The 18,352-nt window shown below is 37.3% G+C and overlaps 1 protein-coding gene across 11 annotated transcripts in view; it reads left to right on the top strand.

Annotated features, from left to right (window-relative positions):
* LOC123760324 (protein phosphatase 1B) overlaps positions 1-18,352 on the top strand; it is a 46,551-nt gene that overhangs the window by 22,996 nt on the left and 5,203 nt on the right. For 5 of the 11 annotated variants that reach the window (XM_045745913.2, XM_045745915.2, XM_045745914.2 and 2 more), the window contains one exon: positions 10,223-10,394. The exons of the other annotated variants lie outside the window; for them this stretch is intronic. In XM_045745913.2, coding sequence (XP_045601869.1) covers positions 10,223-10,348 — 126 coding nt within the window. In that variant the 3' untranslated portion in view covers positions 10,349-10,394. The remainder of the gene's footprint in view (positions 1-10,222; positions 10,395-18,352) is intronic. 11 annotated transcript variants of the gene reach the window in all.

Raw genomic sequence — 18,352 nt, 5'->3', positions numbered from 1 at the left:
CCAAGCTTAACCTTGAAAGAAAAAGCAGTGGCAACTAAGCCATATAGAACAAAGGCCTGCTTTAAACCTAAAGAAAATCCACCACCACTCAACTTTTAAAGTTTTTAAAAATACAGTTACATGCCCCATGTAGTACAACACTAGAAATTGCATACAGAGCTGAACTACAAGTGGAAACAAAGTGGTTTGAAACCGTACTATCAGCAGCCAAACTGCTTAGTTGAACAGGGCACCTGTCAGCTTTGAACATTGAGTAATGTTGAGTTCCAACATTACTCCACCTGGAAACTTTATAGAAAAAATATGCTCCATAAATCACAAGACTGGAAATTTCACCACACACACTTATCCTAGAGTGAAAATGCAGGACTATACCAGTTGTCAACAACCAGACACACTGTCAAGCCATACTGAGCACTGGCCAGCATTGAACTCGGTGGCTTTCCTCAATCACTGTGCCCATAATGTTTAGAAAGTATAATGTACGCTACCAAACCCAAGATTGGATCTTCTACCATGAGCCATCCCTTGAATGAAAGTTCAGTACATAGGTTAAAACAACAGTATCAATAACCAACTACATGGCCAAGCTGTACTGTTAACAGGCCAGCTTGAAATTTAGAGGTCAGTCATCACTCCAACCCTAAAGTGAGAAGGAAATAAATGCTCCGCAAAACACAAGAATGGAAATTCCCGAGCCTATTCTCAGGTAAAAATCTGTGATCTAGAAGAGCAGTGTCAGTTACACACACACACACACACTTCCAAGTCAAACAGAGCACAGCTTAGCACAACACTTATAGGGAAATTCATCACTACTCCCCCAACAAAGTTCAAAGAAATACACTCCACACAGGTTATGGAAGATAATGTGTGTTAGTAGAGGAACCAGGCAAGTGTGTTGGTGAGGGCCTCACCTGGCCCCTGGTTGACATGTGCTATCGTGTGGTGACAGGAGGGAAAAGCAGCGAGGTATTTGTTCTACTTTAAAATTTTTGTTTGGCATTCATTATGCCAAATATTTCTCTGAACATTGAGTTTATGACACCTTTTTCTGTCATTTTGGTGGGGTTTCCTCAGGGTGTTGAGTATTATGTCTGCCCCTCCTTGCTTTGTTGAGAGGCAGGATGGTCAAGATGCCTGGTGTGTTGAATTTGCCAATGGGGTACCATTGCATCAGCCCTGGGGAGCCACTGAGGGGTCCACTGTAAAAAGAAGCCACTCCACACCTTCAGAAGGGCAGAATTGCCACGGCATCACACAAAAAGACAATGTGCATGGCAGAAAGCAATGTAATAGTCAGACACTCATACAACTGGGCATTATGCCATGAAACAAACATCAAGGTATGAAACCTCCAGCTAATGTTGTCCTAATAGCAAAAAGGGAGAAAGGCAATAGGCATTGAACTATAGGCTGGTTTCTTTTAACTTGTATGCCATGCAAGGTGAGGGAGAAGATTGTGAGGAAAAAGCTTGAACACCTGGAGAGAAGGGGCTTTGTAAGACCACCTGCAAGGGTTCAGGAATGGCAAATTATTCCTCAAAGCCTTAATAGAATTATATGACCAGGCGACAAAATTTGGCAGGAAACAAAAGGGTGGTCAGAACGCATTTCCTTGGATTGTCAGAATGCTTTTGACAGTACCCCATAAGAGTCTGGTACAGAAGTTGGAGAAACAAAATTTACATTTTCGTATATGTGTGGAAGATTATCAAGTGAACCATCATTTATTAATTTGTAAAATCATCAAACGTTTCAAATCATTTATTATTACAGAATACTATTCAAAGACAATGCTGGTGTTGAGGTTACTGCATCAACAGTACCATTCAGTAAAATACTTGTCAACACTAAAGCCACATAATTTTTACATCCATAGTACTGTGACTTTTATCATGAATATACCTCAAGATTTTATTAGCTTTTCCAAGTATCACAGTACAGAGCATATTTGAAATTTGACATTACAGTATAATTATGAGTAGTATGTAAATCATGGGGTGGAGGGCCTTGATGGAATAATAATAACAAAGGCAATAACACGGTTCCTTTCCTGTATTTCTCAACTCCCTTGAAGTACTAATGAGTTTGATAGTTCAGAGCAGACATGTACTCACCTAGTTGTGCTTGTGAGGGTTGAGCTCTGGCTCTTTGGTCCTGCCTTTCAACTGTCAATCAACTGGTGTACAGATTCCTGAGCCTACTGGGCTCTCATATCTACATTTGAAACTGTGTATGGAGTCAGCCTCCGCCACATCACTGCCTAATACATTCCACCTGCATCACTGCATAATGCATTCCACCTGTCAACTACACTGACACTGAAAATGTTCTTTCTAACGTCACTGTGGCTCGTTTGGGTACTCAGTTTCCACCTGTGTTCCCTTGTTCACGTACCACCCGTGTTAAACAGTTTATCCTTATCTATCCTGTCAACTCCTCTGATAATTTTGTAGGTAGTGATCATGTCTCCCCTCTTACTCTTCTGTCTTCTAGTGTCATGAGGTACATTTCACGCAACCTTTCCTTGTAACTCATGTCTCTTAGTTCTGGGACTAGCCTCGTGGCATACCTTTGAACTTTTTCTAGCTTCATCTTGTGCTTGACATGGTATGGGCTCCATGCGGGGGGTGCATACTCCAGGATTGGTCTTACATATGTGGTATACAAGGTTCGGAATGATTGCTTACACAGGTTCCTGAAAGCAGTTCTGATGTTAGCCAGCCTTGCATATGCTGCAAATGTTATTCTTTTTATGTTGGTTTCAGGAGACAGGATTGGTGTGATATCCACTCCTAGATCTCTCTCTCTCTGTACGTTTCATGAAGGACTTCATCTCCCATTCGGTATCCTGTGTCAGGCCTCATGTTTCTACCTCCTAGTTTCATTATCTTACATTTACTCGGGTTGAACTTTAGTAGCCATTTGTTGGACCATTTGTTCAGTCTATCTAGGTCGTCTTGTAGCCTCGTACTATCTTCCTCTGTCTTAATCCTCCTCATAATTTTTACATCATCAGCAAACAATGAGAGGAACAATTCTATACCCACTGGGAGATAATTTACATATATATCAGAAACGGTATATGTCCAAGGGCTGAACCCTGTTAGACTTCACTGGTGACGCCTCATCAATCTGAGTTCTTGCCCCTTACAGTAACTGTCGTCTGTTGCTTAGGTACTCCCTTATTTTGCACAATCTTCTCCGTCAACTTGCATGGTATGCAAGTTAGGGACACTAGCTTGTAGTTCAGTGCCTCCTGTCTCCCTTCTTGCATATCGGGACTACATTAGCCGTCTTCCAAATTTTTGCCAGTTCACCTGTTACTAGTGATTTGTTATACACTATGGAGAGTGGCAGACACAGTGCTTCTGCTCCTTTCTTTAGTATCCAAGGTGAGATTCCATCCAGGCCAAGAGCCTTTGTCACATCCAACTCTAGCAAAAGCTTCCTTACATCCCCACTGGTAATCCCAAACTTCTAGTGGTGCCTGGTTAACTGTTCCCTCTCTTATCTCTGGAACTTCTCCTTGCTCTAATGTGAAGACCTCTTGGAATTTCTTATTCAGTTCCTCGCACACTTCCTTGTTGTTTGTAGTGAATCTGTCTGCCCCTATCCTCAGTTTCATTACCCTGTTCCTTGTGGTGTTACATGTGGTGTATTATCATTGACCTTGAATTGATTTTACAGCCTATTTCAAGATTGTTTAATTGGTTTTTGTGTTACTGTCTGTCCTTGTTCTTAAAACTGGGGTGACAGTGAATGTGAATTTTCTTATAGTTGGTTTAGTGGTTTCTTGCCTTGCCAGTCCCAAGCATTACAGTAATTGAAATTCATGGTTAGGCACATTTTCTTTCACTTAATGTCTGTTTACCTAGCAGTAAATAGGTACCCTGGAGTTAGGCAACGATTGTGTGATTGCATCCTGGGAAAGGTCAGTAGTTCGACCTTGGAGGGGATTTCGATATATGCCTAAAGTATATATATAAGTACATAGGCTTCCTGTCCCAGACAAAACAGTTATTATATATTGTTAGTATGAGTACAGTACCACATAGCATGACTAAATCATAGCTATGACTTCACACGAGTGAAAAGAAATGTTATCTGGAATTAAGGCCCGAAACGCTATGAGTGTTAGTGGCTTTACAAGAATGTAAAAACATCAATGCTATGTACTCTCATAAACCCAATGTACCTTTTTGTATATATATAAATAAATAAAAATAAATAAAGGCATGCTAACATCATTGGTGTACAATGCCTGTAGATAAGCAAATTGGTAAAATTGTTAGATGGGGTAGAGTGTTTTTTTGTTCGATCTCTCCGTTCATTTGTTACATCAAGATTCGCTGCAGTTCCACAACAATCTAATACATAAATTCTGTAGGTATGCTTTTTTTATCTAAGATAAATAATAATTAGAAGCACAAGGAAATGTAATAGCAGGTTGGAGTAACATGACGAAATATTATGCAGTATAGTGAACCGTGGATATGGAATCCAAGGAATTGTAGGGAACTTCAACGATATAAATGGTAACAAAGAAAACGATGCAACTTGAACTAAGGTTTGTAACTGATCAGGGAACAGTGTGTACTGGAGGGTAGAGTGGGCTTGAATAAACTTTTGGGAATATTAGAACAAGAGAATCATAAAGAAATACTGAATTATGAAACAATGAATATAGTTAATTCAGTGGAATGTAAGGAAAAAGTTAGTGCTAAGAAAAAGGTGGACATAAGGGAATGAGGAAATGTGGGAACCCAGGAGCATCAGGGAATAGGAAAAATAGGACAGGAGAATGATGTTATGTTGAAGCATCAGGGATGTGGAGAAACAGGGAAACTGACATAAAATACAAATCTATAACATAAAGGATTATCCTTAACTAAGGTTATCAGACAGCATGCAGCAATGTTTTATTAATTTATTTCATGCTTGGTTCTAAACTTTTAAATAAACTTTTTTTTTTGACTGGTTTGGTATAGTTAATTCATTATTGTTGTATCCTTAATTATTAATTACATATATAGTGCAGTATATGTAGTATTACCTTTATTGTAATGTATGTGCATTTTTATAATATGAAATCATTTTGTACTGATTTAAGTACATATTCAATATTTTCGTTTTTTTCATGGCCTTGCCAGGTTGGTTAATAAAATTCATACCAAGTACTGAAATGCCATGTCTTGCATATATAATTATCTCATCGTACGCTTCTAAATTTCATTAATTCTTTCTAAGTATACCCAGGTCATTGAATGTTAAAAGTCACATGGACAGTAACAGCTTGATAGTCACTAATAGATTATATTGGATATGATCAATGTAAAACTGTACTGCTGAACACAGTAAATCTGGAAGTGTTTTTGTAGAAGGCTTTATCATCATATTTGGTAATCTCAGCTGTAGAGTGAGATTGCATGTCAAGTTTGATCAAAGTAGATCAAACTGTTGGTTAATTATTCAGACTTAATTTAAATTACTGGATGCTTATATGATATGGTTTTGGAGCAGAACAGTTTTAATATGGTTTAGTTTTAATGAGTGTTTCTTTGTTGATACTCTGTATTAAACTTGTGTATCTGAGCACTTATATCTGTTTATGCTACCAAAGCTTTAGTAATGTACAGTAGTGTATTGGTTGCATCATTCAATATAGTTAAACCTGAATGGATTCATTCTCTCTCTCTGAAGCTACAGCCAACTGTGTGCCACAGCCTACATGTGGTCAGTTGACATGATTTCACATCCCTAACAAGTGTGCTGCTTTGATGTGGTGAAGGGGCTCATGCACTTTTCTAATAACAGTGTGGGATGCTTCTGCACCCATCTCCTTCCTCCTATGGTGGTTCACAAGTGGAACCCTACAGCTGCCTGTGTGTTTTCTGTGATTGGAGATCTGTATATTTCCCATTATCCTTCATTAGATCATTGAGCAACCCGTTCTCTCGATTTAACGCTCCATAAACAAAATAATTGTTCTGAAAACCAGAAATGTTTGTACCTAACCAGCCCGCTTAACCTATTGAAGCTGATACTCAGGAATATTATGGTACAGTACTTTCATATCTTACCAAGATGCTGCCATTTTGACAATTTTATATATATACAGTATATATATATATATATATATATATATATATATATATATATATATATATATATATATATATATATATATATGTCGTACCTAGTAGCCAGAATGCACTTCTCAGCCTACTATGCAAGGCCTTATTTGCCTAATAAGCCAAGTTTTCGTGAATTAATATATTTTCTTTAATTTTTTTCTTATGAAATGATAAAGCTACCCATTTCATTATGTATGAGGTCAATTTTTTTTTATTGGAGTTAAAATTAACATAGATATATGACCGAACCTAACCAACCCTACCTAACCTAATCTAACCTATCTTTATAGGTTAGGTTAGGTTAGGTAGCCGAAAATGTTAGGTTAGGTTAGGTAGGTTAGGTAGTCGAAAAAGCATTAGTTCATCAAAAGTTGGCTTAATAGGCAAATCGGGCCTTGCATAGTAGGCTGAGAAGTGCGTTCTGGCTACTAGGTACGACATATATATATATATATATATATATATATATATATATATATATATATATATATATATATATATATATATATATATATATATATATATATATATATATATATATATATATATATATATATATATATATATATATATATATATATATATATATATATATATATATATATATATATATATATATATATATATATATATATATATATATATATATATATATATATATATATATATATATATATATATATATATATATATATATATATATATATAATATATATACACATACATACATACAAGAGTTCTTACATTCTTGTACAGCCACTAGCATGCATAGCATTTCAGGCAAGTCCTTAATCCTAATATTCCCCGGAATACGACTCTCCAAATCGTTTAACAACCAGGTACCCATTTTCCTGTTGGGTAGACGAGGCTACAGTTAAGGCTTGGCGCCCAGTAAATCCTCCCCGGCCAGGATACAAACCCAGGCCAAAGTGCTCGCAAAATGCCAGGTCAGCGTCTTGCCACTACGCCACAAGGAAATTGGTGAATTCAGTTAAAAATGTGATGACAGGGCAGGGTAGCAAGTATGTCAATAACATACTCGCTCCAAACTCATTAGCTTAATGAGATTATTTGATTGTTTGATTGATGAAGATTAAGCCACCCAAGAATTGGCACGGTTATGAATAGCTTGTAACCAAGATTATTTGCTTATTGATTGATTATATAATTGGTCCACACCTCACTGCCATCTACTAATTTGGAAAGTAGTGTTACTTGTAATTAGGGAAGCTGTATGAATTGTCATTAGTAGATTAAGTAGAATTAGCAAATTCATCTCATTAAGCTAATGGGAGTTTGGAGTAAGTATATTATTGGCATAATATTACGTAGTGTGTCCCTGTGGTCTTCCTCCTGCCACCGTAACCGGCGGTGGGAAACGGCTCTAGCACGGTTGCGTATTGGCCATACTCGCTTAACTCACGGTCACTTAATGGAGCGCCGCCCTGCTCCGTATTGTCCAAATTGCATTATCCCTCTTACAGTTGTGCATATCCTTGGTGAATGTCCTGACTTCTAGGACAAGCGTGTGTCTTGCTTTCCGACCGTCCCTCAGTCACTTGTCCCTCGATAGAATTCTTGGTGAATCGGATACTTTTGATATCGTTCGCCTTATGCGTTTCTATTCTCATATTGACATCCTTGGTGATATTTGGCGCCCTCTGATTATTCCGCACATTTGATGGTGCTACATAGCCTTCCCAGCTTGGTGCCTTCTTTTGAGAATTACTTACTTGACATAATATACTTTCTACAATAGGTTACATTGAGCCTGCCTAGCAGGTGGGCCCCTGGAGGGGTAATACACTTTTGTATGGGGAATACGAATAAAACAGTAAGTTCAGTGAGGCTTGACTAAATTAATTGGCTTGTCTGGCTAGCAGGCCTTATCAGGCTTAGGTCAAGTGGGTATTAAAGGGTTACCTTGGTTACCTTGAGATGATTTCGTGGCTTAGTGTCCCCCGTGGCACGGTCGTCGACCAGGCCTCCTTGTTGCTAGACTGGTCAACCAGACTGTTGGACGCAACGGCTCGCAGCCTGACGTATGAGTCACGGCCTGGTTTATCAGGTATCCTTTGGAGGTGCTTGTCAAATTCTCTCTTGAACACTGTGAGGGATCGGCCAGTTATGCCCCTTACGTGTAGTGGAAGCGTGTTGAATAGTCTCGGGCTCTAGTGTTGATAGAGTTCTCTCTCAGAAAGTTGTTGGTATTGCTATCAACATGGTATCCCTATGGTATGGTAGGGTTGGTATCCCTATCTCCAAGGTTTCTCACATGCTTGTATCTTCCCTTGTTAGGTTCCATGGTGGGTGGGGTACAGGAAGCGGTCTCTTCTTTTGTTGTATTCTTTCTTTTTAAACACACTCCTCATTCCTTGGAGATTCGTGTGGTGCATTTTGCCTCCTGTCTGTAAGCCTTACTGTGGTACTTGCTCTGTATAAAAAGGCCTTTTGTATCCTCAGAGGACGAAAAATCTTCGTCAGTATGTCTGACATTCGTTGGTAGTTTGTCTAGTTCCTTGGTGGCATCATGAATTTCAGTTGGAGTAATGCTACCTGTCCCTCCACCATGTCTCTATGCTGGAACTATAGACTGATCTTGGAATTATCCAGTGACTGATGCCACTTAGTGGGGAGGTTTAAGAAAAGACCAGCAGCAGAACCCCCCTTTCCGGAAACCATATTGCTGACCGCATAGTAACCAATGACAAAAAATGATGCTATTGTCTGTCAAGATTCTTCTCAAGAATTCCGTCAGTACAGTAACTGAAAGCTGTTTTTTTTTTTTTTCAATTATTGCAAAAAAGTACCTATTAAATACATTGAGATTGAAACTTAATTAAAATTATGGGTTGCTCATTGGTGCACGACTGGACTCTTAATACTATATAACAATTAAAATTGCCAGTAAAATTTTGCTTTCTTACAAATACTGATTGTAATGCATAGTGGCTTGTTAGGAATATTAGTTCCTTGGAACTCTTACAGATACTTTAATTCTATTAAAATCCCTCTGAAAATTTGTATTGTTGCAGTATGAATACCTACATCTCAAAATTTCAGTTTAGACACTCAGCCCACAAATCTGAAAATAAAGGAAGTGCAACATTTCAGTCCATCCTGGACCATTATCAGGTAATGTGGTAATGGTCTACAATGGACCGAAACTGTCACTTTATTTACAAATGTGCGGGTTGGGTGTCTATTTTCAGTCATGTTATTGTGACTTGGTGCCTTCAGTTCAGTTGCCTTCTTCAACCATTTGATAAGATATGATTTATACCATTATGTACTACAAGCCTGAGTTCCTTCATCAGTATACTGTGACTGTTTACTACATTATTCAATTTACTTATTTTCAGTGATGTAAATTCTTTATAATGTTCAGGTAAGATGTATTGTAATGAAAATGGAATTCAGTACCACTGCACTTTGTTATATATATCTAAACTTTGGGAAGTTTGAGGTTTACTCATAGTTACAAAGCATTATTTTATCATTTTAGTATAAAGTGAAGATTAAATCTATTCAGACTTGCCAGTTTGAATCAATTGCATATGGGGAGCTTAGTTTTTATTTATTACATTATCAGACTTGGCTTCTCATCTTGTTTTGCATAATTATTTAAACATTTAAATTTAGTTTATCTTCACTCTATCAAGATGCTGTTGCATGAAGCAAAACCAACTGCAGTTTCATATTGTTACATCCTAGTTTAAGTATTGTGCATGATTTTCTATATCACAAGTGCAACCATGACAAGCAATAGGATGCCACAGATACACTAAATGATCCAGGAGTGTTTTCAGGGATAGCATGACATGTCTCATTAAGTGCTTTATCAGTCTTCTAGAGATGAGCTAGATTAATTTGGTCACAGAATATAGCTTTTGAGGTAAGTTACTTTTTTTTATATAGTCTCCATAATGTTAAAATTACTTGTGTTTGTGAAAGGTTAAGTGACATTGCCATGTATAGCCCTAAATATTACATCCGTGGATCATCTTTAACATACCTGCACATCTGGGGGTGGATTGTGTTATAGGTTATGTTGACCTCAGTAGGAAAATTACCTCATTCAGGATAGCATGGATGATGTGGGGGATGAAGGACTGGGTGGTAATTTGGTGTTCCTCCCGAGTACATCCATGCAAGACAAGCTTGCCTCCATTTTGGAAAACTCCTTCATGGGCAGTGATGACGCTTAAGATGGTGGTGAGGCAGGGTTGCTCTGGGTTAGGTAGAGGGTACAAGGTAAGATAAAAGTATTCCTCAAGTAATTTTTGTGAATGGCATGAGTAATTTGGAGAAATGCAGTGCTGATTTAGAATGAAGTTTGTTTGAAAAAATTATTTCATTACTCTCTTTAAATATTTATGTAACGAGAAAATGTGCATTATGTTGGAGTAGTGAAGAGGTTTTAATATATAGTTTAATGTTTGTTGTACATTAATACTAGTAACGTAAGAGTGCTGCATTCAGATAAGTTACCCAGCCTTGCGCAAACTTGTTGGGGTCAGAGATAGCCTCCATGCTCAGTTCTGCCTGAACAATGTGTTGACTTAGTTTCTTTGTTGCACCTCTTTACCTCACAGGATTCTGGGCTTTGTCTGCTAAAAAGAACCCCAGGAGGTTTCTGCTATTCAAGTAACATTGAACTGCCAATCAGGGATTTTGTGAGTAGCAAGTTTAAGAGGAATCAAAGTGAATAATGTTTAATTTGTCATAAGCGCAGTCAAAAGTGTTCCACAAATATTTGTTGAATGGTTTATACTTTCAGTAGCACATTTAATTGTAACTTAATATGATCAGGCTTTGTATGATGTCTGATATTTGGTTAGTTGTAACCTCATAAAAACTTAATGCATTTAAAAACTTGGAAACTTGGTTATCACATTCCTGTATTGGCTGCAACAAAGCATATTTCTTTGTAAGTTGAATACTAGGTTTGTGTGGAGAGCATTATTTTCTCCTTCAATTGTGAAGTGTTTGTGTGATAAGGCTTCATGGTTGTACTTTATCAGCATTACCAAGCATCATTATTGCTGTGAACATTATATTTCTTCATAATTTTATGTAAATGAAATGATATAGCAGGTTTTTGTTTGTTTTAATAATGTAATAAAAATTTTGGCTTGGAATTGGAAACTGCTGCTGTATATGTTCTCAGTGCAGCATAGTCAATCACTACCCTCACGCCCCTCACTTCTCAGCCTCCCTTCCCTTGCTTTTAGAGCAGCTTATTTCATATTCTGAGGGATAATATTAAAGTTAACTGCTTGTTACATAGTCTTCATCTCTAAGCTCTTCCAGGTGCATCAAAGTCTTTGCAATTTTAATGGCCCCCTAGAGTGGTCGCACTGTACAGCATGTTCAGTCGCTGGATACTGATGCATGTCTTTTTACTAAATGCTGGGAAAGAAATCACACAGAGATCACACTAACGTGATGCATCAAATGAACAAATCCACAAGGGCCGTGCCTCAGTCGATTAAGGCAGTGTCTGGGATGCTCCCGGACGCAGGTTCGAATCCTCGTCACAGCCCTTGTGGATTTGTTCTTCTGGGAAAGAAACTTAAGACTTTTTTTTTTTTTTTTTTTTTTTTTTTTTTTTTTTTTTTTTTTTTTTTTTTTTTTTTTTTTTTTTTTTTTTTTTTTTTTTTTTTTCAATAAGACAAATGATCAATCTCCTTGGTGCATCCCATCCTCCAGCCCAAGCAATAAGTCAAATACTGAAGATATGACGACCAAACCACACATCAGAAAAGAAAAAACGACAACGTTTCGAGGCTTCTTGGACCATTATCAAGTCAAGTCTTGTAACTCTTCCCCTCCCTCCAAGTTAGCTATAAATATCAAAGTTAACATTGTACCTTGACTCTCCAGTACCACCAAGTGGTAAAATGGTATATTATGCAAGTAGTATCATGGTCCATGTAGTCTGGCAGTTAAGAACCACTGTACTTGCTTGCATTCTTTCACTAGTTTCCCACAGTATGCATGAATTTTGCTTGTCTCTTACTTCCATGGCTCAATTCTGTAGGCAGTGTCATAGGGGTTACTAGAATTCTTTGTACTGTGTACATATTCTCATCTGTTCTTACTACTTCAATGTGTGCATATGGTAAGTATATGCATATAAGTGTACATGGGAGTATGCGAGGAAGGAGGTAGTGAGGTAGTGTGTAATTATCCAAGTTATAGGATGAGGCCTATTTCTGTAGTGTCCTGTCTTTTGTATAATCTTTGTTATATGACTCAATGAAACGACTGATAGTTTTGGTATCAACCACCTTCTCACTTTAATTATGCCATAATTTTGTAAGGCAATTTTGGCAACTCGGTTTGCAATAGAAAACTTTCATATACAGGTATATGGTTAGCATTTTTGCTTCCTTAACTTGAATCTATTATCTATCCTTAATCTTGAATTCTTGTTCTTCAAGTTGCAGGTTACAAGAATTCCTTCTTGTCAGCTGTGTCAATTCCTTTTGCTATTTTGTATGTAGTGGTGATATCTCTTCTTTTACCTCTTATCTTTCTAGTTGGTTTATTCAATACTTCCAGGCTCTTCTCATAGTTCTTTGTTTTTCAATTACAAAAACTATTTAGTAGCATGTCTTTGTACCCTTTCTAATTGATTGATATGTTTCTGGAGATATGGACACCACACAACCTGCTGCATATTACATTTTCAGTCTCTCAAATGTCATGAACAGGTTCTTTAATATTATTTATCCCTTTATTTAAACAATGCTGAAATTTGCTAGTGTAGCATAGTCTGCTCTCTCAACACCTCCGATGTGTTCCTATGGTGACAGTGTACTATCCAAAACCGCCCATAGACCTTTTTTGTCAGTTCTTTAGATTTTTTCACATAGTTTATATGTTAAGTGTGGCCTCTTCTTTCCCATTCCATTACCTGGAATTTAATTACATTGAATTCCTTCTGCCATATTTTGCTCCATTGATTTATTGTCTAAGGTCATTTTGAAATGCTTGGCAGTCAATCTAAATCTTTTACTCACTAGTAACTTAGCATGATCAGCAAAAATGTTATACAACTCTGAATCCACTATGTATGTAGTTCATATAGACAATGAACATTGCTTGCGCAAGAGTTGAACCATGTAGTACTCGACTAGAGACATTTCTCCAGCGTGAAACATTGCCTGTGATTATTAATCTCATTTGTGACCATTAGAAACTTCATCCAAGTCAGTAGTCTGCTTGTCACCCTTCTGTTGTATTCTAGCTTTCAAAACAGTCTTTACATTGGACTCTGTCAGATACTTTATTTTAGGTCCAGCTAGATGCAGTCAGCCCAACCCTCTTTCTTGCCAAAGATAAATTTGCTACCCAAAGCATTCCCATTTGAAAACCATACTTTACTGTACAGTATGTACATTATTATAAAAAAAAAAAAAATTCTAGGTATTCTACCCATTTGATTTGACTTTCAAGTGATATTGCTACCATGCTTGTCAATAATACAAATCTAATTTAGAGGGTCTTCATTGTTTTTATTCTTAAGGATTAGAACAATGTGCCTTTTTCCATATGCCATTTAGGTTTCCTATTCGTACGGATGTTTGGTAGATAATGTGTAGTGGGGCACTAATCTTGAAGATGCATTCCTTTAGAACCCAAGGCATCTGGTTTGCTTTATTCTTCAGATCCTTGAACAGTTTACTACCTCGTCTCTTGACATTTCTAGATACAGTACACTCTTGTGTTCGAAAGTCATTATTGTGACTAGTTCTCTGAAAATATCATACACATTTCAAAACTGTTCATTAAGTGTTTTAGAGATTTCCTTTTCAGTCTGTCTCCCATTTGTAGTCATAGGCTTTTGTCTTTTGCTTGAATTTGCTTTCCATGAATTTATAGAATTTGCAGAGTTTTGTTTTACATTTCTCAAGGTTTCTCTGGTGCCTCATTTTCCCCATTTTTCTGTGTTAATACATATTGCATATTTTAGTTCTACGAGTACTTGCTCACTCTTACCTAGTGGAGACAGGTACTGAAGGTCAAAATCTTTTCCTCATTCCTGGTAAATATTAGATCCAGTATTGATGAAACATCCCCTAGACTGATTTTTGTCTGTTTAACTTGTTGGTATATTGAGTGTGCATGGGTTGATAGGTGGAAGTGTGTGAGTATGTAATTATCTAAGGGTAGTTACAGATGGAGAGCTACACACATAGTGTTTTGTCTTCCCATGCAATCTGTCATATGATTCTTTGAAACTGCTGATGGTTTTGGCAGTCACCGCCACCTAACTTGAGTTGCTCCAATCGAACACAACTCTCTACAAGGATGTGTTTGCAACTGCTGAGCAAGAGGGCCTGAGAGACAAGATGGCATGGGAAGGAGGCTACTCAGCTTTTTCTATTCCTAAATTTAAATATTTAAACACATCACATGCATATTATTTTCATTAAAAGGATAAATAAATATTCTTATTGTAAACTACTGCATTGTGATAAACAATTGCACGACTGAGTGGCTTGCTGCATTGACCAAGCATTACCTGAACATTTGTTGGTGTATGTGGGGTATTTCATCTGCATATATTAGATAGGAACATTTCTTAATGTACTAAGGATCTCTCTTAAACTGCAAATTTTCAAATACCAAGTGTTTGTAGTAACCAAAAAAAAATTGTAAATCCTAAAAAAAAATCTAATTTCACCATGGCAATTTTGGCAACTATTGGGCAAATTTAGAGGGATATAGATTAACATTTTCTGCTTATGATTTTAAGTGGTTTCCATAATGTATTATATTTGTAGTACTCTGTATGCATGCCTTTGTTAAAATGTTAGAGGTAATTTTAAGCGTTAGTAAGCAATAAACTTTAAATTTTGTTAGTTTTATGTTAAATGCTGAAATGAAAACTTGTGGAACTCTGATAAAGTACAAACCATTAAGGTAATTAACATAGAATAGTGACTGCCTATACACTTAAGGGGCAAGAACCCTTCTTTTTATCCTGCATGGTGCATGTATGTAATTTTGTTGATTTTCTGTTTAACATTTTTATGCTCTTATTTTCCTTGTTTAACAATAATTCATTTTATGCAAGTGTATTTGTCATGAGTTTGTTATTCACTTACTCTTGTGCACACTGTTCATTGCATCAACTGATCCTTTAGACATTAGCTTGGCCACCTTGAAGTGGGTCCGAGGATCAGTATCCCCACAGCTTGGTCCTTGACTAGTCCTCCTGGTTAACGGACTAGTCAACAAGGTTGTTGGATGCCATTATACGCAGTCTTGACTTGAAATCATTTTGCATGTGTTGTGTAAATGTTGGCTATTGATTTTTGTTGATATTGTAGCATGAAGATGTCACTACTCCATATTTAGTTATGAAAATGACAAAAAAAAAGTATTTTTATTTAATAGTTTATATGTTCATATCTTATATATTTTAAATTGAAGCAAATCATTTTGTTATTAAAATCATACACAAGAACTAAGTATTGTACAGTATATGATTGTAGAATGATTTTGATTAATCAAGTTTTTTGTAAGTGCTGAAGTTACTAGAATATTATGAATGAGGAGGATGAAATTACCAGCTTGACACAGTAAGGAGTCAGGAAAGAAATCAAGGAACTAGTGAAAGAAAATGAAGTGGGGCAAATTTAAAGCATTGTCGTTAATCAATTTTCTGATGTGTGGTTGGGTCATTGTATCTTCATCCACGTTATTGCCACTCATCGTCTGCAAATTTGTAGAAGTTAACGGGGGCATAAACATGGAGGAGAACTTAAAGCAAATCCTACTGGCTAGCCAAAACAAGGAGTTAGGTAAGGATATGCTAAGATAATCTTTGTGGGCAGTTCAAATGGAAATGGTTACTAAAGGATTGGAAAAGTGTAAATAAGTTAAGAAACCCTGTAGATAGAATCATTCTATAATCTTTTTCTGGTCTTTAGAAAAGGAAGTGCTGTCTAAAGTGGATAGAGCGAGTAGGAGAATAGGCAAGTATGTAAAGGGTAAGACTTGTCCCTTTAGGGTGACAATAAATGGAGTGAAATAAATGACAAATCCTTAGGAACACCAAGAAGTTGCAAAATGATAAGGATTGGAAACTAGTCATTTAATCTTTCAAAGAAAGACACAGAATCTGAAGCGAACCTTGATGAAGAAAAACATTTAAATGAAGGTAGGAATAAATACTTTTGTTTTTCTACAAGGTGATAGAGATTGGGAAACCTGTAAAATAGTACACAAAAGCAAACCAACAAAAACAGTAGTGGACAGGGGAAGGGTAAGGGAAGGGAGGGGGGGAAACATGTTACTGAAAATTGTGAATGCTAACATAGATGGGGTGAGGTAAAAAAAAAAAAGATAAAATTGTAAATCTACTGGTGGTCTATTTGGAGACGCGGCAGAAAAATTTAAAAGGGCGGAAGCAATGCTGTCCTGGTAAAGGAACAACTAAAGGTAGGAGAATTAATACTTGACAACCCATAAGATGTCAAGATAATGGCACAGGAGCTCTGCAATCAGGATGATAAACTGATTATTATTATTGCCTACAGTCCACCAGTAAGCAACAAAGGAAGAACTAGATAACAAAAGAGTGCCTTATAATGATCGTGAGAGAGGTTATAATAAAGAGTAGATAAGATAAATCACAAGTTATTGATATGTGGTGACTTCAATTTGAAATCAATTGACTGGGTAGCCTATGAAGTAAGAATGGAGGACTTTTAGACCGGCCGATTGTAATCATCCTGGAGATTTCCATATCAGCATATTAACCCTAGGCATTCTGATGATGCTAAAATGGGTCATCTGATTGCTAAATTTTCAATTTTCAATTCTCAAGCTATTCTATTTGCATCACCCAGTCCAAAAACATACAAAATCTTGGTCATAAGTGGACTGACCAGAGAGCCTCCCACGAGGCCTCACATGCGACATGAGCATTCGTATATTCACACCTTGGCCACCTCTTCCCAGTGCCTCCTCCATCTCCAGACCCCATCAGTTTGCCTATGCTGCTTCATCCAACTTTCTTCGGTGGAATATTCATGGTTTCTTTGCATCTCTCTCCAGGAGCCAATGATTGATTCTCATCCTGGTCACTAATGTAGTTATTCCTTTCTTTTCTCCCTTTCAGCTTCTGCTAGAAGGGAGACAAAATCCACTGCTTTCTTGATTTGGAATGATGTTCCCTTTGTCCCTCTACTTTCTCCGTCAAATGTTCATTCCTCTGTTTCCCGTATCTTTATGGGTACTGTAAATAGTACACTGTTCCATTCATCCATTTCATTCTGTTCATCCCCCACATTCCTTTCTCATTCCGTTCTTCGCCGCCTCTTGAACTCGTTACCGGAGTTTGTACTCTTGGTTGATTTTAGCTGTTGGCATGCTGACAGTTAAATGCATTGATGAATACCCAAGGCCGTATTCTGGAATCTTTCGTCCTTTATTCTTCATTGTCTCCTGAATTCCAGTGAGTCGATTCATGTTCACTCGATGATGATGACCATTTCTCCATTCTTGTAACCCTCTTCTAGTCTTTCTACCCCTTTTTCTCATTCCATCGGTGGCAGTTTGATAAGGTGGACTGGAATCTTTTTTTCACCATCTATACTCCTCTTTCCAACCAGTGTGATCTGCCTCTCCCCTAAAGGCTCCCCTTTTTCATGGAACCTTATTAGATGCGGCAATACACTCTGTTGCTCACTATGCCATTCATGGTAGTCGAAAATACATTCCCTGGTGGAATTTGGACTGTGCTCACGCTGTACTGTACTCTGCAACCTGGGAAAGACACTGATGCCGATAGCCTCTTTAGTGGCAGTGTAAGTATATCTGCACTTGTCCAATTTCTCTTAAAGGTGTTCCTTATTCCGATTTCTATCCATTCCTCGATCCCAAACTTAGCAGGGTTGTTGGTCTCATGTTATAGGTAACAAACTGCATATTCTTCAGGGTTGCCTCTTCCCTTGGCCTTCCTTTAACCACCATAATTGGCAGTGGGAAACTGCTCTGGTGAGGTTATGTATTGGCCGTATGCTCGACTTGATAATCGAGCATTATTAGGTCGACACACAATCGACTTGATAATGGTCCAGGATGGACCGAAACATTGTTGCCTCTTCACTTTCTAGTGTGTGGTTTGGTCAATATTTTTCAGCCACGTTATTGTGACTCCTCATCTGCATATGCTCTTAATTCACAGGCAC

This window comes from Procambarus clarkii, chromosome 39 (assembly GCF_040958095.1).
Source record: "Procambarus clarkii isolate CNS0578487 chromosome 39, FALCON_Pclarkii_2.0, whole genome shotgun sequence".
NCBI classification, from domain to species: domain Eukaryota; kingdom Metazoa; phylum Arthropoda; class Malacostraca; order Decapoda; family Cambaridae; genus Procambarus; species Procambarus clarkii.
Note: the sequence above shows the minus strand (reverse complement) of the source record. Positions and strands in the feature narration are given on the sequence as shown.